Here is a 26732-nt window from a genome sequence, read left to right as displayed (position 1 = left end):
ACTAACTGACTCATGTTATACACCTTTCACACACATATACATACATACATACATACACACACATATACATATATATTTAGCACATTTATGACCTGTGCAGGGGTCACGGGTATCTGCTGCACGGGTGTATCTCGGAGTGTCCTCCTCTAGCAGCTGATTGGTCACTAGACCAGGGCAACTTGGGAGATTTTGGAGAACTTCACTTTCAATGCCCTCCAGACGCCTTGCAATTCGCTCTTTTCTAAGAACAGGAGTGGATATCACCCTGTATTATAAATCTGGCAAAATATTTTTTTTATAATTCAGGTTCAATACAAATTAAGCTCAATCGACAGCATCTGAGAATGTTGATTACTAAAAAATATAATTTTGACTTGTCCCTCCTTTTCTATAAAAACAAAAAAACAATCAAAGTTACAGTGAGTGACTTACAATGGAAGTGAATGAGGCCAATTTTTGGAGGGTTTACAGGCAGAAGTGTGTAGCTTATTATTTTATAAAATGCACTTAACTCATTTATTTAACATATCTTTACACAGAAAAAGTTAGTAATTATTATAATCACACTAAAATCATGTTAACAGACACACTATTTCAAAAGTATATACATAAACAATGAGTATTTTAACATTTATGAATTTTCCCCATTCGCTTGCATTGTAAGCGCTTCAAATGGAACCTAGATTTCTGATTTTATTCAAGAAGATTTTGGGCAAGTCAAAATGTATTTCTGTGGTAATCAATATTATGGCACAAATGCTGTCGAACCCGGAAATATTACTTTAACAGTAAAAGACAAATATAAAATTTAGTACAAGCATATAAACATTTTTTTCAGATAAGTCACCACTACCATGATTTTATGTAGTTCCTTCTCACCTGTTCATGTCCCAACTCTGGCTCGTACTTATACTCTCAAAACGTTTCCTCAGTTCTGAGACTAGAGAGAGAAGAGAGCACGACAAGAGTACAAAAGTGTCTTGCACAAATATAGCCAAATGAGCACAAGTAGATTTGAACTATTATTAAATACAATATTACACAATATAGTTATACACACCATATTATTGCACCACAGCATCTGTTTTCAAGACTTTACATAATTCACTGGTGTTTAATGTCAAGTCATGTTTCATGACGTGATCAGATGTATTTGATCACTTTGCCAAAGAGCTTCTGAGAGTTCTTTGTCTATATTAAAATTTTCCTTTAAGACCCCCAGCTATTGGAATGAATGGTAAGAATTAGGCAAAAAGTATACAAGAGCATGCATTTTAATAAAATGCATACTCTGCATAATCCTTATTTATTATTGTTAACAGCGTCACTGTGCGGACATTGCTATTTATTTACAGTTATGCAATTACTATAAATGTCTGGGAGTCAAAAGGCGAGCATGTTCTTTGTAACAAAAGCAGCTTCCACATTTAAAGTCGCCATGTATGGCATTAGCTAGGATCATTGATAAATGCTTTTCCAAAAAAGTTAGTCAATCATAGGTAACATCCTCTGTAAATATGTTTCAGTGATAACCATGTAAATCTGATTAACCAAACACCCAAATGTGTCCAGTCACCAGGGAGACCACTGAAGTGATTGAGAGGAAACCAATCATGGGCTAATGTTTACACATGACACCATTTCTAACAGCGCTTCCTGAGTCTGGTCTCTCTGGGGTTCAAAGCAAAGATCTCAGTGATGCAATGATGAATTTCCCTTTCCGTTATATGAAGATAGATAAGGCTTGTGTGTCTTATTGACAACTACCCAGCTCAACTCAATTCTACAAAATTGTTAGCTGGACAGATGTGTAAAGATTTCAAAAGAACAATTGATCATATTGAGATAACCTTAAAAATATTGTAAATAACATATAACATAAGGGTGTTCAGGTTATAAGTTACTGTCAAGTGAGCCTCTCCATTTGGAAAAGATGAAGGACAGCAGAGTAAATTTGACAGTAGACAGACCTGATTCTAACAAGCTATGATTGCAAAACTACAAGAGAATCATTCCAGTAAAGTGAAGTGGTTAGCCAAGTCAAACTACTGCCAATGAGTCTTTCTGAAAAGAAAACACCAACAATAACCTTGTACATACCTCTTTTTCTCTTTCACACAAATGTCACATTTTGAGGGCCAGTAAGCAAGACTACTTGCCCCACACCTCTGCAGACCAAAAATAGGCCATCAGCAGCCCATCCCCCAACATCATGTGTTCAAGACCCAACAAGACAATACTGAATAAAAAAAAAAAGTCTTGAATGGCAAATTTCTACTTGTGAAAACTTTGGTTAAGGGATCATGAATAGCATAATTTGCTTTGCTATTTTCCATTTAACAGTCCCTTGCCATCTAACATTTGAAAGCAGTGCACTCATCCCACAGACAGCCATCCTTATGTTACCTGGGGTTAAGAGCTTTGCTCAAGGGAATAAGAGTGGTAGAGCAGGATTATAATAACAGTAACAATTTAGAGTTCTTCGTGGGACTGAACATGCAACCTTTTTATTAAGATACTTATCCCTTTGGCAAACATCACTCAATGAGTAATCTGAAGAATCAAAATAATTCCTGCAAAGTATTATGAGTAATGTGCTGCATAATGGGCTGACTGCTGATTTAGTCAATGTCAAAATCTTCCAACTAGACTTGTATATAATTGCCATGATAAAGAACCACAGTGTTGTACACATACCATACTTACCCCTGGGTGTATTTGCCAGCAGACTGACAGCTACTTCTTTGTTGCTCTTGGTTACCTCCCCTTTATCTTCAAACGAGAACCCTTTTTGGAAGCTGGACAGAGAAACTGGCTTTAATTTTTAATACATTTTGTGTATAAATGTTGGGGTTATTATGGAAAAATGAAGGCTGAGTTTGGTCAAAGCAGCAAACATCAATCCTCCAAAATATTTTAATCATGGCAGATATAACACAGTTCCATTACAAAATGTGAAATGCAATAGCTTCACTTACAAATTTTATTTTCCATGACTGGAAAAGTTAATTTCAAGTGTAACGATGTCAAGAAATATTTTCTAGACAGAAAATAGGGTCATCTGCAGTGTACAGGATTCCAAAGAAAAATATCACGCATGTTTCTAAAAGTGCAGACATATCCCAGTTCCTTTATTTTATCCCCAATTTGGCATGCCCAGTTCCCATAACTCATGGTGGTTATTCATCTCAATCCGGGTGGTGGAGGACAAGTCTCAGTTGCCTCCACTTCTGAGACAGTCAATCCGCGCATCTTATCACATAGCTTGCAGTGCATGGCAGCGCGGAGACTCGTAGCATGTGGAGGCTCGATCTATTCTCCGCAATCCACGCACAATTTACCATGCTCCCCTTTGAGAGCAAGAAACACTAAACGCGACCACGAGGAGGTTACCCCATGTGACTCTACCCTCCCTAGCAACCGGGCCAATTTGGTTGCTTAGGAGACCTGGCTGGAGCCACTCCGCACACCCTGGATTTGAACTTGCAACTCCAGGTGTGGTAGTCAGCGTCTTTACTCGCTGAGCTACCCAGGCCCCCACATACCAGTTTCTTAAGCAAATAAACAATTATAAAAAGCATGACTATTTCTGAAGGTAAGGCAATAGAGGATCAACCACTATGACCACTGAATCAATTAATTAATAAATCAATCCACTACATGTCCCAATTAAATTTGATCAAGCAGAGAAGACTGCAAAATTTCTGTTGGTTCAGTGTGAATGCTTTACAATTCAGGTTATAAAAGTATTTGAAACCAAAGTTATTATTACAATGCAAAGAAATTATGTTAAATGATCTTTTATTACATAAAAAGATAATACATTATTACATAAAAGATAGGGATCTTACCTAAGAGCTTTCCTTTGTAGATTGCTGTGGACAATCTTAGAGGCAGACTCTCCTGTGAGGCCTGTGCACAAACATACACAAAAAAAATATCCCTTAGACTACAATTACTCTTGCTGGTTACAGGCTAGATCAGCTATAGATTTTTGAAAGGCCCCATGTGAAGGGCAGGAACAAAAACAATAGTATTAATTTCATGGATGTCAACATGGTGCTCAGTCCATATTTGAACAGACTTTTTTCTGTCTGTAAATAGGAACTGCAGATGCAGCATCATGCAATGGCATGAACTTGAAATGAAATTTTTGCTGTCAGCCATGATTGCTTTATTCCGGGAGCAAACGTGTCAAATAATAGGTGGGTTACTGAGAAAAAGTGAGTAGTATTTGGCGCCATGGCGCCTCCAATGAGGCAGCCCAGCACCATGTAAAATAAAACAACTTTTTTAGGCCACTGATCTCATGTTATGCAAGTGTACATGATTTTATAAATTTTTTTCAAGTACTCCTTTTGTTTAAGGGTAAAACCTGTTTTTGAGGAAAAAATTACCGAGTGCGCCTTCAACATGGTGAGTTTCAATTCATGTGAGTAATGTAATGAGATGACTAGTAATGGAGTTGTAATCCAGGTGTGGCATCAATTCTCTGAACAAGCACATGGAGGTTTGACATCTGAGCAGGCATGGGGAGTAATGGAATACTTGTAACAGTTTTACGTAATCAGTATTCAAAAAAGTATTCAGATTATAGTTACATTGGGTAAAAACTAGGATTACTAACTTTTTTTATATTGAAAATTAATAAAATTTTCAATATATAAAAAAAAATAAAAGTATACTGGCGAACAGCCAGTATTCCGGTACATGGGCTGCCTACTGTCTAAACTTGTTTGACTTTTAATCTTAACTTCAGTTGAAACTCTAATATTGCCCTCTAAAATGCTTTCATGTTGTAATGACAACTGTAATTGGGACAGCATTTCTTTTTTCTTGGTTAAAAAAATCCAGATTGTACACATGAATACCAAATTAAAAACATTAGGATTTTAGGGGACAAGTGCAATGGTTAATTTATCTGATTTTGTTACTTATTATAAATGTATTGTGGAGAATAGTTCAAAAGTTTGGGTGAGGGAGAAATACTGGCAAATGAGACATTTTAAAATTCATAGAAAGTAGGAATAAGTAAATCAAGACACATTACTAGGTTTAAATCTATTTTGATCTATTCTTTAAAACAAGATAACAGACACTGGAGGAATTAATAATAATAATGATGATGAAGATAGCATGTGATTATGGCACTATGTGAACTATTGCAGTTGGAAGTTAATGAATGGTCAGTGCCAATTTGTCTACATGCTAACTGGAATTCAAGTTTGTAGTGTTTTTGAATCTGAGATATAGCCAATCAGATTTTTAAATGTTAACCAAGACATAATTCAGTGCATCTGTTCTAAGTGTATTTGCTTGATGAGAACAAACTATTTTCTGTAACAGATAGAGGACTGATTTGGTTAAAAATGCAGAGTTGTTCTACATTTGGAATTATTCTGTTTTCCTATTAAAGGTGTAGTATGTAAGATTCAGAAACTCTTGTTACTAAATGGCACCTGTTGCCGTTAAGTGAACTGCAGAAAGCTGCCTGTTGCTCGTGCACACACTCCATAGGGATGTGAGCGTCGACCAAAACAATGACGTAATGTACAAAGAGGCTGAACATGATTCACCGACATCATGTTGACAGATGAGGCAGCATAATTAAAATTACAGTTATGATTGTTTTACTACAAACTTTGAGACTGCATATTATATTTGACTCTCCAGTGCTGGGACAGGGCTAAAACAAAGTGTGGATATAGGTCTGACCATGCGAGACTGTAGTTTGAAGTAATCACTTTTCTTTGCATGATACGTTGACTGCATTTATACAATTGCCTATGTCGGCATTAGCCAGCTAACCAGCTTTATCAATAGCTGTTAGCTAAATTTGGTGGATGATAACAGTAGCTGTTTATAAAATATTTATAAATATGTTGACACAATTCAGTATTGATGTGATTTAATCACAACTGTCATTTTGATATATCGATGTTCTATTGTTTTAATATAATAGATTGTATATATTTTCTGTATAACCAAGTTATGTTACACTAAAGAATGGGTCTTTTTGCATTATGTTGAACATTGTCTAGCATTCAGTTCATGTTTTATTGTAGTTTACTTTGCTGAATAACTACAGATTAACACTGACATTAACCTGACTTTTAGTATAAAGAGAAGATCGCTGGAATTATTAGTTTTCGAAGGTAGCTTGCAATTTGTCAGCATTAGCAGGCAAGATCAAGTTAGCTAAAATTACACAGATCAATCCTTATGGCACTATATTTCACATGCTTTGCAGTTATATAAATTACCTGTCCAATAAGAAGAATGCCAATTCAGGGTCGGTTTTAATCCCAAAAACCGAATGAAGATCCCTCCAGGAATCAATTGCCCTGACGATGTTCACTCTAGTTTTCGCTTAGCCAGACGGGATTCAGTAGATAAATGTTTTTTTTTTTTTTTGGCTTACTCTGAGTTTGTGTAGAGTCTGTGTTATGCTGGGAGCTGGACGTTTGCTGGATTCCATCTCTAAGATAACATTACCTAGAGTTGCAGACTGTCTGTTGACGCTGTTGAATAGCGGAAGAGAAGCTACTGTCTGAAGCAAGGCTCTCTGGAGCGTGCATAAATGTCACATCCTTTCGATTTTCGATTTCGACCTGGCCCCTTCGCATGAAAATCAGTCTACGGGCTTTAATTAGCAACCTAGGAAGTCTGGGAAGGGCTAATTTTTTAAGTTGCGTTACAAGCCGTTCACACATTGGCAATATATATATAATTTAAATTATAATATAATAATAGACATATCACTCATAACATTCAAACATGGTTTGTTTTGCATTCTGAAGGTATGATTAAAAGTCATCGAGAATATATTGCTTTTCTCTTGACTTTATTCACAAAGGTGATCTTGAGGTAATCAAAAAGTAATCTGATGACATTACTTTCTTAAAGTAACTGGATTACATAAATTACATTTGTAATAATATTTCTAATGGATTACATTTAAAAAGTAACCCTCCCAACCCTGCATCTGAGCCTCTCAGAGGGATCTGAAGAGAGGAACATGTGTTTCCACTTTACCCACAAATCAATAGCTCAACCACACTTTCACCCTCACTGACCAACACAAACATCCAAGATTAAAAATGTTAAATGCGTTAATCTACAGCAAGGACTGAGGTATAATATAATACCCCCTTTTCCATTCACAAACATCATTTGTGAAGACACTAAATGAGAGACCCAACTGACAGACTGTGTTCGGTCACGGTGAAAGTTTTCACAGCTGGGATGAGTATCTGCTAAAAACATTCCTCACTGTCTAAAAATCTCCTCTCACTTTACAAGTCACAGGGCCAGCGGACAAGGCGACACTGAGGAGATAGTCAAGCACAAAAAAATTTGGAAGAAAAGATAAACTGGATAAGGGTAGTGACATTAAGTTTTTGCTGTTTATGCTAAAAGAGCCAGATAGGAGTATATTTAGCTTGCCCAGGCAAAGAATGGTGATTTCACAGCAAATCCACATTGACAAGACTGATCCCTTGAAAATGATGTGACTGTGGCAAAAAATGTTATATTGCTTGGCTCCTGACATGCATCGCAGCAGTTCTGAAGTGAAATGTCCACAGAGTGGCACTAAAGGAGTTACATTTCTCTCAAACAGATGAGGTTTTTAAAAGGTAGATTAAGTTTTAAATCAACAAAACTTACTTTTCTACCCTAAATCTCAAAGGATTAGTTCACCCAAAAATGATAATTCTCACATGATTTACTCATCTTTAAGCCATCCCAGATGTGTGTCTTTCCTTCTTTAGCAGAACCAAAATGAAAATTTTTATAAGCATATTTCTGCCCTGTTTGTCCATACAATAGAAGCAAATGGGTGCCATGATGATGCTTCTCATTTTTGGGTGAACTAATCCTTTAAACCTAACTGATAGTGTCAAAGAAAAATTCAATTGTTGAAGCAACCATGTAACTTTGTGGTGCTTCCATGAAACTTTCGGTTCCCCAGTCGCTTGCATCGCAAGTTCTACACTATCAGTTGAGCTGCACAAAGTGTTCACACTCGAAGAAACTTCTAAATGTAGTTGGTTATGTAATGCAAATGTTAAAACTTATCACCTTACAAGTCATGCACAATAGTAAAATTGTTTTGATGTCATTAGATAGCATTGTGCGAAGAATGGGACAAAAGTACAATTATGTAGTTATACTCTAACATTTTACTTGCGATTTGTGTAACATTGCTTCTCGGAAAATTCAACAACTAAGCTACTGCAGTTCAAGCATAATAAACACAACAAGAAAGGAGGGATGCTCTAAACAATCTAGATAGCCGATCTTTATCTTAAATCTGTGATCATCAAATGGCCAATATGGCCTAGATTCAGAGACAATCTTTTCTTTAATTGCAGCACGCATGAAATAACACATAGACTGCTACCCTAATGAACGAGCACTTGCTCAGCCCATGAAGCATGACATTGCGGCCAATGGAGGGCAAGATATAGAGCAGTCAGGTTCCAGAAGAAAATATCCCATTCATTTTTTCCAAACAAACTGATTTTTTAACAATAATGGAAATACATTTTTTACTTCACTTATATAGCATCTTTTTTTTAACATTAACAGTATTCAAAGCGCTTTACACTGTGACTCATTCACCCATTCACACACACATTCATACACCAATGGCGGCAGAGCTGCCATGCCAATGGCGCTAGCCTGCCATTGGGAGCAACTTGGGGTTCAGTGTCTTGCCCAAGGACACTTCTGCATGTGGAGTCGTGTGGGCTTGGATTCGAACTACAAACTGAGCCACAGCCGCCCCATAACAATAACTTATAAACTTTTATAAACAGACCTACTGTGAGCTCTGAGGTTGTTAAATCAATGGTATTTGCTTCTGTTGAAGCCATCAGTCAGCGTTATTTGAACTTAATTGATTAGAAATTGCATTTAATAGCGAAATTAATGAACAACTACACTACCCGTGAATAGGTTTTCCTTCACCCTCAAACTACTTTTTCTTTGTAAGGTAAAATATAGTGTTTCTATAATAATAATCAACAACCTAAAATCAATAGTTTTATACACTCACTGAGAACTTTATTTAGAACACCATGGTCCTAATAAAGTGCCTGAGGTGGTGGTCTGCTGTAATAGCCCATCTGCCTCAAGGTTCGAGGTGTTGAGCATTCTGAGATGCTATTCTGCTCACTACAATTGTACAGAGTGATTATCGGAGTTACCTTAGCCTTTCTGTCAGCTCAAAACAGTCTGGCCATTCTCCATTGTCCTCTCAACAAAGCGTTTCCATCCACAGAACTGCTGCTCACTGGATATTTTTTAGTTTTTGGCACCATTCAGAGTAAACTCTCAAGATTGTTGTGTAAAAATCCCAGGAGATCAGCAGTTACAGAAATACTCAAACCAGCCTATCTGGCAACAACAATCATGCATCGGTTGAAATCACATTTTTCCCCCATTCTGTTAGTTGATGTGAACATTGACTGAAGCTCCTTACCAATCTCTGCATGATTTCACTGCTGCCACATGACTGGCTTAGACAATCGCATAAATAATGTGTACAGGTGTTCCTAATAAAGTGCTAAGTGAGTGTATATTTCCATTCGTTTTTATACCGTTATGTCATTTCACAATGCTTCGTGGGATTGTAGTTTGTGCGCTCATGAAATATGGGAGGTACACAGTGTTGTACCTTTGTCTTTTAATCAGATTTTCAAATAATTTTTTACTTCAAATCAAAGTTTGTATGGTCTCGATTCACCTCTGATCTGGTTGGTTTGGTTCATGGTATAGAACTGTTATGAAGGATTTTTTTTGAAAAATCAATAGGAAAAAGCCAAGGAATGGGAAAAATACTTTTAAAAACTGACACAGCAGAAAAAGTGGACGGGCACTTTTGCGCTCTATTGGAATTTGTAAATGTACACTTTCAGACATTCTGCAATTCAGATGCTTATGCTAGTTTGATTTAAAAATGTGCATGAATATTAAGGTGCCCATTTTCAAGAGTCAATAATGTAGTAGTACTGACTTGCTGTACAGTTAGACACTGAGAGGACAAAGATACTGCAAATGGATGAAGGACCTAATTAAACAACAAATAAACATGCAAATATATTGTAGTATACGTGATGTAACGTGAGTTGCGACAGACAGTGTGTGTTTAGCAGATAGAGACATTTTGAGCAATTATACACGCTCTCAGATTCACTCCTCAAATATGTGTGTTCTCTGTGTCATGCGTAATGCAGTTAGTAATGCAGATAAACTACATCATTTAATAAGCACTCCTTATGTACATCGTATGGTATTGTGTAGAGCACCTACCGCTAACAGACATGCATTCAAATTCAGAACACCCCAATGGTGTTACTTGGCTCTGTGCCCTCTTATTCACAAAAGATAATCAGAAGCAATTAAGTGTGACATTTACAGCACTTCAAATGGCATGTAGGTTATTCCACAACCCCATGATACCCCAACATACCTCTCACATCTTCAACAAACCTCCTATTAAAGCTAACCGTATAGCTCCAAAACTTGTTCAGGTTTATTTTGTGTTTCAACAGATCACACAACTGTTTTCCAACTAACAAGTAATGTAGGTGACAGATACACTTGCATGACTCATTCATTGATATCTGCCATTAGTCATAATAGAAGCACATCGAGGTGCTAAAGATAACAGCTTGTTTGGTGATAAGAGAGATCATAAAACTGATTTGTTTCAGAGGCTCTCTGGCTTCTAACAATTGTCACTATGTTTATGAAAGCCCATTTTGAAAAGCAGGGCAGTCACAGTTTACAACTGAATGAATGTACTGAACTGTAACAAGAACTGGCAAAAACATAATCACTACACAAGTAAAATAAACGAGAATTTATTTAAAACAAATACATACAGTTATTTAAAAATGAAAGGTATTGGTGAACTAACTGAAAATAATTGGCATATTAAAAAAAAGCAACTGTGAACAAGTCATGAATTCAAAACACACTTATGAGAGAACAAGACCTATTAACTAAGCATAGGGCCAAATGTGGCACCCAGTTGTTGTGGCAGCTTTGTCTCCGCTAATAAAGGATTAGTCTTCAAAAGGAATAGGATTAGCCAGCGTCTCATGTTTAATGTGAAGACCTTAATGTTTTAATACCAGTGAAAAACGAAACATTCTTCAACACTCTTCAAAACAGTGTAAAGCTGTAGCTTACTACTGCACAGACAGAGAGGGAGATATTAAAGCCGAAAGTATACTTCGTTCAAATGCGAACGGTCGGACAAATGACACAAATCTTGTCATCAGCAGAGAGCTCGAGAACTGAACGCGAGCAGCCCGTTTTTTCTAACTGCATGCTTTTGTATGCTCCTAGAGTTATTTGCACTAATTACTGGGCCCACAAGGTGGCAACACTCACATTTGACATTGTTACTGTCAGGAAGAGGCGCTAGAAGATGTGATCGCTGCTATACATCAGGAGATGAAGATAAAAACAACAGCAGTTGAAGTCAAGAGCACATGTGAGAGGAGGTCTGGAGACACATGCATTTGTTAAACTTTATGGGTCTAAACACCTGAATAGAAAGTCCAGTGTCTCATAGCAGTCGTAGCATGCATGCGCCAACTGCCCGTTTATGCACGCACCGTTATGGAGTATACTTTGACAGGCTCGTATTCGACGAGTGTTCGCGTCAAAATGGAAGCATACCTAGGGCTTTATTAAGAGTCTTAAATGAGACAGCTGGTGTCTACACTCTAGATTAGGGCGATTAGGTGACAGGGAATCTCTAAACCCCATTCATACGTTTATGCATGAACCCATATAAACCTCTTTGAAATTTTAATAGCAGCAGTAACACTGACTGGGATACTTCCACTACGAAAAATTCTAATACATAAATTAAAACCTAGCAAAAATGTATGCATAATTTGTGCTTTGCTGGACATACAGTACATCCAACCACCTGATATAAAAGTGCAACAATGCAACACCATATAACTAAGAACTAAACACACACACACACACACAATACCTTAAAAGCATGTTCCATTGCGCAAGTGCACAGACCATAACAAAACCATTAAAAGGCAATCTGGTAGAACTGCAAGTCTGACAATCTTTCTTAAACTGACTCTAAAACAGACAAAAAGGCACACAGCCAAAATTTTAAAAACCAAAAACATTTGTATCTAAAATACAGCTCTTAAGATAGAGGCCACTTTCTCTGCCTTAACATCTCTCTTTTTACTGTATAGTGTCTTGTCCTGAATAATTCCTGATAGTTCTGAAGTCCTAAATAGCCTCTAGTGCCATTAAAACCCAAACAATTTTAACAGTGATGTTGTGGGCCCATCCCATCCCACCCCAACACCCATTCACTTACCTTGACACAACTTGACATTGTTGATATAGTTGGAGATCCACGGGTTCCGGTACATGTTGATAAAATAAACGTAGGGGTAAACGATAGATAGACCACAAAAGTTACAAAAAAAATGAGAGGGGAAAATGGGGATTGTTATGTGAAGGACCAAAGAGAGGAGAAAGAGGGAGTGAATGAGAAAGAGAGAGGAGTGTAAAGGGAGGGGACTGCAGAAAGGCAGCAGTGTGTGAACTGCAAGGTGATGCAGAGTTAGCTGCAGCAGTCCTGGGACAGCAGAGAAGGGAGGTGGAGATAAAGAGAGGGAGAAAGAATTTTAAAAAGCAAGCAGAGAGGAGAGAAAGAGCTAGAGATTGTGAAAAGGGGGCAGGAGGAGGAGGAGGAGAGCAGTAAAAGGAGCAGGATTATTCCAACACTATTGCACTACACTGACTTCGAGCCTCTCACTGTGCACTGACTGCATGGCTACTGCTAAATGCTAGCAAGGTTTCTACAGTGCTAAAGCTGCTCACAGAACACTAATCAGATTAACATCAAAATACTGAAGCTTGGGAGTATGGGGAGAGAGAGAGTGTTTTTATTCTAGATATTTTATCTTATTTGTATTAATTAAAATTATGTGTACGGTATGCTGTATGCGTGTATGTATATGTCATCTATCTGAGAGAGAGAAGGAAAACACATCATTCAGAAAGTAGAAGCTGCATAGATGTGTGTAGGCTTGCTGGTGTGTGTGTGTGTGTGTGTGTGTGTGTGCGTGCGTTTCAGGACAGCTGAAAGGGTGAGAAAGTAAGAGATGAGTGAGTCAAAAGAAACAAGAAATTCCACTCATCTCTGAGCAATGACATATGGTAGAGAGAGAGAGAGAGAGAGAGAGGTGGAAAAGAAAGATCATTGCCATGGGGAATTTTTGCCAAGAAGTGATATTGTTGTACGTACTCAAAGGGACTGAATTACAGACTTCCATAGTAGAAAAAACATTAAATGAAATGAAATCATTAGATCTCTTTCCCTATTTTCCCATCCTGTCTGCCCAATATCAACAGATGATGCTGTGTGGTAAATAGGTTTAGATTATTTATTTTTTTATTATCCTGGCCGCTGTAGTTTTAAAAAAAGAGCCACCAGTACATTACGTTTCTTCACACGATTACTGATGAGTTTTAAAAGAAAGACTGAGCACACCTGTTCAAATGGGATACAATATCCATGTGAGCAGCCAAATTCAGAAATTCTCATGTAATAAAGTCACCCATCTGTGAGCAAGAGAGTTGACTACTGGGCTCAGAAAGGAGAAATAGTAGATGATAGTGAGACGGGAGATAAAAAGTGAGAGAGATGAAATAATGGATACAGCATTTCCCCAAGGATGTTTTTCAGCAATGGTGCTGTTATGCGCACATTCACAATGCTGGACCCGTACTAATGCATATTGGTTGAGGAATAGCATAATACAGGGGTATCAAACTCAATTTCAGACTGGGCCACATCAGGTTTTATTTGTGGCCTCAAAGGGCCCATTGAAAATGTGGCACCAGTAACTGCTTTGGTGGCACCAAAGTTATGTGTATTGAAATGCACATTTTACAGTACTGCACTGATTTTGAGGTTGGGATGTAGATGAAAATTATGATATTAACAACAGTAACATCTGTGGAAAAAAAAATGAACACCCAATTTTTAAATGGCTAAATTGCAATATTCTGACAGAGTGTCTAAGTTGGGTCTTCTTTACAGATTCCTTTCATCAGGCTCCTACGGATTAAAAACTACAGTCATGTCTTGAAATTTCTAAAGGCAAACAAAACAACTTGCATTTTCCAACAATCAGAGAGCATTAAAAGAGGACACATTTTATACAGTTGGAAAACATATGCTTGGTCCATAGAAATTATGAAAATGTACCATAGTCCTTCCATAATATCCATAGTTTTAACAATGATATTTGTAGTAAGTCCATGGTAACAATAGGTAAAAGCCATGCATGGCTCCTCACTACCATGATTAGTAACTGGTTTCTATGTAAATAACTATGGCATTTAGAAACTTTTTCTGCCACAATTACCATAGTTAATGCAGTACGGTTAGTGTTACTACAGTATTTTTTTTTAAGTGTTGTAATTTGAGAACTGAAAAGCCTTCTAATTTATGTTTTCTCCTGTTTTGTTTGTCAGTGTAGTTTAGAATGTGGGATTTGTTTGTTTAATCAGAGAAACTTCATAAGAGTTTTACAACAGACAATTCTGTACTATATTCAAATGGGTTTTGCAATACCAACCACGCATCTCACTGGTTCCCAAGCACATTTAAAATAAGTCTCTGAGGTTGGGGCTAGTCCGCTAATTACCGCACCTGCTCTGTGCTCATGCTGCTTTATCCATGATTTAGCGGTGTTGATAATTGATCTGTGTAGCACTGTTTATTCCACTTTGAAGCAAGCAAAATGTACTCAAAACATACAGTACAGATGACAGCGGAAGGTTCAATAATATTCACATGGAAAGCGCTAACTGATTGTTCAGTGAAATGTTGCGATCCCCTGCCATCCTAAGTTTCAGAAATGAGCTCACAGGCCACTTGAGCTGAAGCGAGTTTGACATGTGCATTATGCGGTGACGTCACTGAGTATGTACGTGTATTTGTGTCCTCTTTCACAGTGTACAAAGCACACAGCTGATTGGGGCAGGCAAGTGTTATGTTGTGACAAATATATTAAATGTACCATGTGAATTCCCAAAAGTGGCACTCATAATTCACCAGCAGAGCAGCACAAAATACATACAGGGGAAACACTGGGATTTAAAAAAATTAGCTAGAGCAACTAAAGGTTAGAACGTTGCCAAAGGATATTTAAAACAAGCTGTAATACCAATCAATTCTCCTCACTCTCTCTCTCATTTTTTACCTTATAATAGACATTTAAAAAATGTTCACAATACAAACAATCCTCCCAAGTCCACACAATTATACAACCAAAGCAATAAAAACTGAGAATTCATACCAAATTGACATAACATCTATGAGTATATTAACATTATTCAAACCACATTTACACATGTCTAGTGTTCAGCAACAGCCCTCTACGTTGCGACTAAATTTCGCACTATACGACTAAAATATGTCAGTTATTAGCCACTGGCTGTACACATTCCGATTTTGCTCACCAGTGATTGAGTTGTGTAGTGGCAAAGCACAGAGATGTTTTTCCAGAATAAGAAGCTAGCGATTAAGAAGCTGAATTTCACCTCGTCTATTTCGCATGCCATGACTCTTGAGCGTGCAGTCTTAAGAAAATGGACCATATTTGGCTGCAGTCGGCCCAGAGCTGTCGCCATCACTTTAGTTGATCTATGATATGTCAGTTACATTCAGGGATGGATTGGTAATCTGGCGTAACGGGCATTTTCCCGGTGGGCCAACGCACTTGGGGGCTCATCAGGGTCGGACTGGCCTTCGGGAGAACAGGGAGGGCCTGTGGGCCGGCCGCGAAAAGGGCCAAATGGACCATGATTTATTTTTTAAACTTAAATGAGCTGCCGCGTCATGCAAAACGGCGCCACGACATGCCGAAGGGGGCAGCGATATGCAGAAAAGGATAGCGACAGTTTAGGGTGGGCAAGGGACCATCTAAAAAGTCCACACATTGTGCTAAAACTGTGGATTTTTTTCTATATAAATGTTCAATAAGATGTACAAAATTAAACAGATCGAACAATGCATGAATACAATATAACAGTCATACAGATAAGTACAGGTGAAGGAAAAAATTTTATAACTAAAAATTATTTAAAAAATATATACTTTTAAATGTGTCCAAAATGTGTACACAAATCAGATAAAAGAAAATAAAAATAAATATATATTTAGCATAAGAAAGGATATCAAATTTTTATATTTATAAATCAACTCATTTATTGCTAAAACTGTGGAGGATGTGGTAAAGAGCTGAAAATTAGTTTTTGACAGTAACGCGTTTCATATTTTATGAACCACTGTCCAGCTCTCTTTTACTGTTCTGCGTTTGTAAATTTGTACAACTTTATAGTTTGGAATTGTGCAAATGAACCTGCAGTACTTCACAATGCAGGTGAACTGTGCTAAAAACACGAGCCCCTGCCACACCTGCGAGAGCATACAGATCAGTGCGTCACTCGTTCATTCTGAAGCACACACAGACAGATGTTTATCTGTCTTAAATCGTAACCTTCACAGATAAGTAATCACATATGATCATATCTCCATTTTTATGTTGTTTAAAATAATTATACAGCACTGAAGGATCATGATATTTGTCTATTGATGCACATTATATAAACTGGACGACAAATAAAAATGATCATTAAAAATGCTATAGTCACAATATTGTTTAATTTTACATCGTCAGCTAAATCATCGTGGGTATCCGATGTGTCGCTCAGTCCTTGTTGGCGATGAAAATGTAAAAAGAAATACATTTTAATCACATATTGCACAGATGAGGTAAAAACAACTGAATAACTTCTGTCTCATTAATGTGAGCTAGCTCATTCAACCATAAACACTTACTAGCTAGCGTAAACACTTTTTCTTAGAGAGACAGTACAAATTGAGTGCTTGTTATAAATATCAAATGTAAACTCAATGTATATTATGCATATAAATGTGCTTATAAAAATAAATGTAACAATGTAGTAATGTAGTAAGTGTATTGTCTAAATTCTAAATATTTAAAGGGACAATCATAGATTATGAAATATTTGAATTTAAACACTGTAAATATATATTTACAAAATTACAAATAGGCTTTTGCAGCATCTATGCAGGGGTTGCATTGTAGTTTTGGTATAGTAAATTATTTAAAAAATAATAATAATTGTTATATGTGTAACTATTTTCATTATTAGGTTCCTTGTGAATATTTTGTTAGTGTATGAAATTTCAGTGACAACAGTTTGTATCATTATTAAAAATGCAATTTCTGACATCATATAAATAAATGTGAAATTTGTACATTTCCAAGAAACTAAAATGTGATTTAAAATTATTAAAAGCAAAATATGTCATACAATTTATAATCTTGCATACTGTATTGTGTGAAGTCATACATAGATGTATGTAAAGATGCCCTCTTCCGGATTAGCTTAATATATTTCGGTTTTCTGTTGCATTATGGCTTGCATGTTGTTAAAAGTCTGGTGAGTAAAAACTAAAATTTACTAGCAAATAGCGATTCTATCTCCACCGTGTCCGTAGAGGGTTGAGCAACCTTGTTGTTCATCCGCAACTGCCCATATGAACTAAATTACAACTGTTTTTGTGCAAGAAACCATCATTAAATAAACAATGGGGGACAAAAGAAAGGACACGGGGAGGCAAAATGAATAAGGAGACATCGTAGAATGAGAAACAGGCGATTGTGGAATGCAGGGAGAATAGACACCCATGGAGAGAACTAAACCTATGAGTGCGTTCAAACAAGCAGGGCATTTAAGCACTGCTGTACATCCAGAATGGCATTTGCCCTGCACTATTTCTGGCCTATTATCCTGACTGCAATGCTTATCATTCTTGTGCACACACAAACACACACCCTTAAGAATGGCCTGTAGATCAGAGAACTGAGACCCATCAAAATCAAGAATGTGACAGTGAGTGTCTCAAGTGGCCTGAGAAATCAGTTTCTGTTGTTGTAGACACAATTATAGTGCCCCTGCTAGACCTAGAGTATCAGCATCTGATAAAGCTAGACAGATCATATCACAGAACATGATCATGAAGTCAAAGGCATTCCAGGGACTGAGCTATTATCTAAACTTATTAGTGTGAGAGACTCTATCAGGATCTAACTAAAGGTGAAAAGAGATGACATCACAGTGCGACTCTAGAGGGCATGTGCACAGCCTTGTCATTACACATATTGTAATCTTTTAATTCTCCAGAGACTGTGCTGCTTTTTAGATGACAAATAGTACAAACATGACATCATCCTCTGATCCAAAGCACACACACCATCTAATGACACAGTCTCACACATACACATGTGCTCTGTATTTAGAGCTCAAACTGTTGGGCTTGGTTTAACAGTAGTAAATAAAGATTAAAGTGGTAAGTGGTGACAATAAACTCAGGCAAACAGAAATAAAGAGGAATTATGAGAAAAATTAAGCCAAATCCCATGCAGTCTTTCAATGCCGCAAACAAAGCTTAAATCCAGAGTTTAAAGTAAATGTTAATCTAGGAACTGGTTCCAATCTACCAAATGTAAGACTAGGACATTTTAGGTTTAAAAAAACTAGTTGTAGACTAGTTTAGTGCATTTGTTTTTAAATTGTGGTCTTTATGGAACAAGGATCAGGTAAACAATGACTATAGTTACCATAAAATAAAATAAAAAAAATAAACATAAAAAAGGGGAAATCTGCTCTTAATAATGGAAACTATTTTTGCAATAAGACAACTTGTGGGCAAAGCAAAAACCAGAAATAGGAAAAATCATATCAAATAGTTTAAATATGACTAGCACAGAATTAACACAAACAAGGGTGTGTGTAACTGTGCTCTCTTGAGTAAGCCAAAAAAAAAAAAACCTATTAAAAGTTGTTCTGAGAATGGCTCACATTTCCCCACAGATCTACTTTCAGAAGGTCTCAAGAACAAAACAAAACTAAAAAAGGAGCTGTCTTGATGACAAAATGAAGCATTGCTATTTCTTATTTTATTTTACTTTTTTGTAACCGACTATGTTATAATAGACTATAAAAATGAATATTCGAGAAACTGACTGCTACATTTCATTTCATTGTTGTTTCAAAGACTTCTGTCTAACATATACTGCATGTTCATACACTCAATGAGCACTTTACTAGGAACACTATGGCCCTAATAAAGTGCCTAACATGCTCTTCTGATGTTGTAGCCCATCCGCCTCAAGGTTGGACATGTTGTGCTTTCTGAGATGCTATTCTGCTCACTACAATTGTACAGAGTGGTTATCCAAGTTACCGTAGCCTTTCTGTCAGCTCAAACCTGCCTGGGCTACAATCAACTCAAGCTTGCTATGCTTTTGGGAAACGCAGCCTGGCCATTCTCCGTTGATCTCTCTCATCAACAAGGTGTTTCCATCAGCAGAACTGCTGCTCACTGGATGTTTTTTTGTTTTTGGCACCATTCTGAGTAAACTCTAGAGACTGTTATATGGGGAAATCCCAGGAGATCAGCAGTTACAGAAATATTCAAACCAGCCCGTCTGGCACCAACAATCATGCCACAGTTGAAATCACAGAGATCACAATTTTTCCCCATTCTGATGGTTGATTTGAACATTAAGTGAAGCCTCTGATCCATATCTGCATTATTTTATGCAAAACACTGCTGCCACACGATAGCTGATTAAATAATAGCATGAATAAGTATGTGTACAGTAGGGTTTCCACAGTGTACAGTGTTACCGGTTTAAATCTGTACAAGGGACAATATGGTGTGAAAAGTTATACCGGTGGAAACATTAAGAATGGAACTTCCAATATCAATACAATAGCCAAACGAATGGAATAGATTTAAATAAAGAATAGTTGCCTAATGAAGAGTTTGTGATCCATGATAAATGAACGCATAGAAAGCCAGATGTTCTTTAACAAAATTACACAGGCAGCAAAGTAGACATCTGACAGAAGACATTTAATTACATGTAGCGAATATAATGTGCATGGTGGGTAACTGGAAGATGTCTGATTCGGATTAACACAAGAAATGCTGTTAGACACACAGAAACATGCTTGAAGAAACACACTTCATTATATTTTTAAGAACAGATAACAAAAAAGCTGTCTATGCGAATGTCTGATGCACTATTTGTTCTGAGGCGTGCAGTCTCGTGGAACACACGTATGTAAAAGGTTCTCACTCTCTTTGTTTCAGTCTTCTGAATTTTTTTTGCAAGAATACTAATCATCATCTATTAGAATGCTGTAAATGACATCTCAGCTCACAAGGTGCTTTCAGTTCACTTTTCCACTGAGCAGTTTGTTGTGAGTGCAACTCTGCAGGGTCACTTTATATATAGCCTATACATCTGTGATTAAATCAGAAAATAATACAAAAACACATTCACCTCGAACCATGATTTATATTTCAGTGATTATTGTCATAATTATGTTTACATTTAGAATTGTTTTTAGATCTTAATTTGTATTAGTAATTTTCCACTATTGTCATAGATGGATACTTGCATGATGGTAAATGGAAAGCTGGCTATATATGATTTTATTTGCTTTTTGATATGCTTTTTTCCATTTAGTTTGATGTGCAATTTTAATTTAGAGATGGGTGGGGGGGTTGACTATGTAATGGGATATATTTATATTTATGCATTTGGCAGACGCTTTTATCCAAAGGGACTTACAGTGCAATTATTACAGGGACAAAGCCCCTGGAACAACCTGGAGTTAAGTGTCTTGCTCAAGGGCACAATGGTGGTGGCCATGGGGTTCGAACCATCGACCTTCTGATTAACAGCCCTGTGCTTTAACCGTGCATGTCAGAGCACAAACCAAGCCATGAAGTCCAAGGAGTTGTCTGTAGACCTCCGAGACAGGATTGTATCGAGGCACAGATCTGGGGAAGGGTACAGAAAAATGTCTGCAGCATTGAAGGTCCCAATGAGCACCGTGGCCTCAATCATCCGTAAATGGAAGTTTGTAAGCACCAGGACTCTTCCTAGAGCTGGCCGCCCTAGAAAGGCAGCCCACATGACAGCCCACATGGAGTTTGCTAAAAAGGCACCTGAAGGACTCTCAGACCATGAGAAACAAAATTCTCTGGTCTGTTGAAACCAAAATTGATCTCTATGGCCTGAATGGCAAGCGTCATGTCTGGAGGAAAACAGGCACCACTCATCACCTGGCCAATACCATCCCTACAGTGAAGCATGGTGGTGGCAGCATCATGCTGTGTGGATGTTTTTCAGCGGCAGGAACTGGGAGACTAGTCAGGATTGAGGGAAAGATGAATGCAGCAATGTACAGAGACATCCTTGATGAAAACCTGCTCCAGAGCGCTCTGGACCTCAGACTGGGGTGAAGGTTCATCTTCCAACAGGACAACGACCCTAAGCACACAGCCAAGATAACAAAGGAGTGGCTACGGGACAACTCTGTGAATGTCCTTGAGTGGCCCAGCCAGAGCCCAGACTTGAACATCTCTGGAGAGATCTGAAAATGGCTGTGCACCGAGAGGTCCTGCAAAGAAGAATGGGAGAAACTGCCCCACAAAGCCAAGCTTGTAGCATCAAACAGAAAAAGACTTTAGGCTGTAATTGGTGCCAAAGGTGCTTCAACAAAGTATTGAGCAAAGGCTGTGAATACTTATATATATGTTTTTTATTTAAATCACATGTACATATATATATATATATATATATATATATATTTTTTTAATACATTTGCAAAGATTTCAAACAAACTTCTATCACGTTGTCATTATGGGGTATTGTTTGTAGAATTTTGAGGAAAATAATGAATTTAACCCATTTTGGAATAAGGCTGTAACATAAGAAAATGTGGAAAAAGTGAAGCGCTGTGAATATTTTCCGGATGCACTGTATAACATTCTTTCTCAGCCCTGGTACTCTCCATTTTCTGATGCCTCCCAAAGATGTATATATTCAAGTAATTAAATTAATATCATAAACGTGTGACAACTTGTCGACTAATGGCTTAAACTAACAACTACTAGTCAACTAGGAAAATCTTTGGTTGGGGGCAGACGTAGTATTACGCAGCATAAGCTCAGAAAACTGTCCATTAATTCCACATCACATTTACCATAAATTATCACAAGCACCCCCACCCCCCCATCCTAATAAGGGAACACACTTTCTGACTGGCTGACTGAGAGTCACTGTTTCTTTCTTTCCCTTTTCTGGTTGGCTGAGCTATGTCAGTGATGTAGCTACACCTTTGTGTTGAAAGCGATAGGAAGTTTTGTGTGTGTTTGTGTACATGTATGCTCAGTACAAAATGTTTCTCGGGCACCCATGAAATACATAAAATCAAGTGGTACATAATCACTGTCAATAGTTGAAAACCAATACAAAATTAGGCTGGAGTGACGTTTGGAAAAGTGATCAGTGGCAGAAATAACTGATATCACATACAGGTCAAATCGAAGGGCCACTCACACATGCTGTGCTTTTGTGTTCTATATGTGCAGTTTCTTAATTGTTGGTCTAAATACATATGCATCAGACAGACATCTTAAACCATTGTTTCAGCATCTCACAGCATGAGGACTATTTAAAGACAGCGTGTCAAGTTTAACTTTTAAAGACATCTACTGTAGAGAGCCCAGCATTCTCATTGCTTTACTTTCATTGCAATTGATCTTGCTTTTTAATGCAAGAATGCGCCCCGTGTGAACACCCGCTAAAAGGTTGTGACGTTTTTAGTCTCATCAAAAAAGTGAAAAGCTTATTTTGACACATTTCAGAAATGCTCAAACTCCTCTGTGATGATGCATGAAGGGGTTGATAGAACTTTGAGAATATAACCTAGAGTGACATTAAGCACACAGAAAATGCCCTGGTAATCATCCTTAAGCCAGATAATAAGTCATTGTTAGCATGTTAAGCTTAGCTAAAGCCAGCGTGAGTAAATTTAGCATAGGGCCATTTAATTTACAGCTAACACTTACTGTAAGCCTGTCATAACATTAAGGACTACAGACACCAATACTCTACCAATGGAAACTGATATAGCAATGTGGAAATGAATTTATATGCAGCTAATATAGTTTCATAGCTTAAAAGCTTATTCAGCAGTACAGAAAGTGTTTTTACACCCTAATAATATCTGACTGTATAAGAGAAAAAGCCTATAAGCCTAATTTCCTCTTCTAACCTCATGTTGTCGAGAAAATATTGTTTGAAACGTGTATCTGCCATTAGTAAGGGTGTCTATTTTGGTCAGAAAAGTCTGACAGAGAGAGAGCAGGTGGGGTCACGGGACAGCTGGAGAGCATAAGGCTTCGTTATTTAGGCTTACTGCCCGCACGCACACGCAGAGGTGGGTAGAGTAAAAACTGTACTCAAGTAAAAGTACAATTACTTTAAAAAACAAATTACTCAAGTAGTATTAAAAGTGCTAACGTAAATAATTACTTTAGTAAGAAAGAATCCAATTAAAAGATTACTCAAGTAGTGAGGTAACAAAATGTTAAAATTAAATCGGTTAAGAACGTCAAAATGTCTAAAATATCCTGCATTTATTTCAATTTCAGTTAAAAAGAGCCACCACGCTCCCTCGTCTCACATGCTCACACACGCTCTCAATACGGTTGCAACAGTATGAGATTTTCACCGTATGATAACAGTCTTAGAAAATATCACGGTATACAGTATTACATCATTACTATTATCAGTGAACAAACACTATTATAATTGAAACTTTAAACAATTTTAAATAAACTGAATTATAAACATGATAAAAAAAATAGCATGTAACTGTAACATGTTATATAACTAAAGCATGTAAGTTTACATGTTAGCATGGCATGTTAAATTAACTTCTGAATGAAAAATAACATCAGCTGTGTGAGCTTTCATGTAATGTCCTATGATTATTAATAATTAACATATACTGCTCCTGTCTGTACCTTTAACTCAAGACAGGACAGATTTTGCTTGAGAACCAGGACAGCTTCAGGACAGATTATACATTGGAAATCAAGTGGCGACTCACCATAACAAAAAAGTAACCTGTATTTAATGTATCCTGGGACGCATTTCCTTTTTATGTTGCATAGTTTTGATAGTTCACCCAAAAATGCAAATTCTCTAATCATTTACTCACCCCCATGCCATCCCAGATATGTAGGACAGAACACAATTCTTGATTTTTAGAAGAATATTTCAGCTCTGTAGCTCAGCGCAATGCAAGTGAATGGGTGCCAAAATTGTGAACCTCCAAAAAGCACATAAAGGAATCATAAAAGTAATCCATATGATTTCAGTAGTTAAATCCATATCTTCAGAAGTATATGATATGTGGGTGATGGACGCGCACGCACACACTGTGAACAAAACAGCAAAGTGGCCAAAAAAAAAAAAAAAAATACATATGTTTTGTTCTATCAGATAAAATGTGCTTTCATGCAATGACATCCACAGTAACAAGCTAATATGACAAATATGATAATATGATATGACAAATATAAACCTGCCCACTATGAAGCAGCCTAAATGAAACAAGTATGTATTTTTATTGTAACACTTCATAAAGTATTTATTATCCACACATTCCAATAAAGGCAAATCATGGCTAAAAATAAAGGTTAGGATTAATCATCATGAGAGGAAATTGAATTAGAATTTTGTCAGCATTGGGAGGTAATATACACCACTCAGGATTCAAGAGCCCAGATTTTCAGCAGTATACAAGCAGTTTCTAAGTCTCTGTCTCACAAAACTGGTTGACTTTCTGTGTCTGTCTCATATCAAAGATCACTGTCATATTGGCTACTATTCTGTCTCTCAGCATTCTTGGTCACTGAGGGTGTTTTCATACTTGAGTCCTCTTTGTGGACCAAAAAGTAGACAGAGTGAAAAAGGACCCAGTTCTCTTTGCATTCACACTGTTCGAGACCTTGTAAGTGGGCTCAGATCTCTTTTTGGTCCACTTTACCAGTTACGGTGTCTCAGTCCTTTTTGCATTCACATTGTCATTTGTGGGACCAAGCCCACTTTAAAAAATATAGTATTTATTATTATTATTATTATTATTAATAATAATAATAATAATAATCACAATTTATGTTTAATCTACTGACTGCCTCTGGTTACCTCCATTCATAGATTACAGTAAATATTCTTATCGTAATTTCTTAATTTCATGGGGCTTTCAAGGCATCCAGTTAAACCTTCGAATCTTCATTTGCACAGAACACTAAAGAAACCTTTGAGTTTGTTTCGTGTGCCATTTACAATAGTTTTAATATGCTTCTTTCTCTGTCATATTCATATAAATAAACTAAGCGGCTTGTCGCATATCTCCCGTGCTTGCGTCGCATTTCCAAAACTACGGGAACCTGTCAGGGCCACACATGTTTGACATTACGCAAATGGGAAAATTAAGTGAAGTGCTTTTTGTTCACAAGGCACATTATTAGTGAACCAAACCAAAGGCTGCAAGTGAACCATACTCCGACCACCTCCTGAGAAGTTCTTGGCTCAGTTTGCTTTTAAGGGGTCTGAGATCCTTTAGTGTGTTCACATATGGGCCAAAAATACTACATACAGCGCTCAGACCCCTGAAATGGACCAAATGTGAAATTTTTTATAATGGCCGATGCCGATATCCAGAGAGCAGGGTGGCCAATACAATGCCGATATATAACACAATTTAATATAGTAAATAACAAACGTAAAATTGATAAAAAAAATTATAAACTCTTATTTAGCACTATATTTACTAAACTTCACACTAAACTGTAAACTTTGTAAAAAATTATTGAATTTTAAAATGGTAGATAACGGTTTCTTCTGATTTCTGTTTAGTCATACAATTTAAGTAATTTATTGTTTATCATTAGACAAGACAGTTTAAATTTACAGGGAACTGTTGAGGAGAGAGAGAGGGAGAATGAAACAGACAAGCCAAACCTCTGATATGAGGACCGTAAATGAAACGTGACTTGGCTCTCAGTCGCTTCACATGCAAAGCAGCCGAAATCGGCAAAAGGGTTAAATTTATCGTCCTATGCAATAATTTAAAAAATTCTAAATATCAGCCGATTTATTGGCCTCAGCGATATATCGGTCGACCACTAGTGAAAACACCCTGAGACAGACCCACTTTACTTACAGTGAAGAGAAACCAGATTTACTGGTATTCTGTGTTAGTAAAACATACACACAATAAATCCTATTAAACCATAAGGCACACAATATTAAAAAAATCACATGCTTTTCTATGTTTAACCCTTCTAAATCTCTCAAAAACTTAAATCAAGCATAGGTAAAAAAATAAATTTGACCAAACAACTTACTGTAGTAGTAACTCTCGTTTCAGATGTTGTTTTAGTTGAGCTTAGCCTTCACTGGGCAATATGGACTGCTTTTGGTCTGTTTTTAATCATGAACGGGTTAAATATAGAGCAATACTCTGTGCAGACACATTCACTGTTCTTCACGAGATGTATCGGTTCTGGAGGAGGTCAGAGAGCGAACAAGCAACAAGAAAAGGGAGAACAGCAGGGGGGCAAGCGGTACTGGGACACACACACAAAAGCTCCACATTACTGTCAATCACACCCCCTCTACAGGAGTACTGAAAAGCTCCATGAGAAGACAGACATCAGAGGTATTCAAATATAGCATGGTGCTTTCCCC

The 26732-nt window shown here is 37.2% G+C and overlaps 1 protein-coding gene across 11 annotated transcripts in view; it reads right to left on the bottom strand.

Annotated features, from left to right (window-relative positions):
• The window catches only part of LOC127626505 (supervillin-like), a 110229-nt gene that overhangs the window by 63974 nt on the left and 19523 nt on the right, over window positions 1–26732 (bottom strand). For 3 of the 11 annotated variants that reach the window (XM_052102323.1, XM_052102326.1, XM_052102322.1), the window contains exons 1-5: window positions 12374–12736; window positions 3852–3912; window positions 2698–2798; window positions 880–940; window positions 93–241 (exon numbers count right to left, since the gene is read on the bottom strand). In XM_052102323.1, the coding sequence (XP_051958283.1) occupies window positions 93–241; window positions 880–940; window positions 2698–2798; window positions 3852–3912; window positions 12374–12428 (427 nt within the window). In that variant the 5' untranslated portion in view covers window positions 12429–12736. Of the gene's footprint in view, window positions 1–92; window positions 242–879; window positions 941–2697; window positions 2799–3851; window positions 3913–12373; window positions 12740–26732 lie in introns of those variants that run through there. The other 8 variants (XM_052102318.1, XM_052102319.1, XM_052102321.1 and 5 more) reach the window with 6 other exon arrangements.

This window comes from Xyrauchen texanus, chromosome 33, assembly GCF_025860055.1.
Source record: "Xyrauchen texanus isolate HMW12.3.18 chromosome 33, RBS_HiC_50CHRs, whole genome shotgun sequence".
NCBI lineage: Eukaryota > Metazoa > Chordata > Actinopteri > Cypriniformes > Catostomidae > Xyrauchen > Xyrauchen texanus.
Note: the sequence above shows the minus strand (reverse complement) of the source record. Positions and strands in the feature narration are given on the sequence as shown.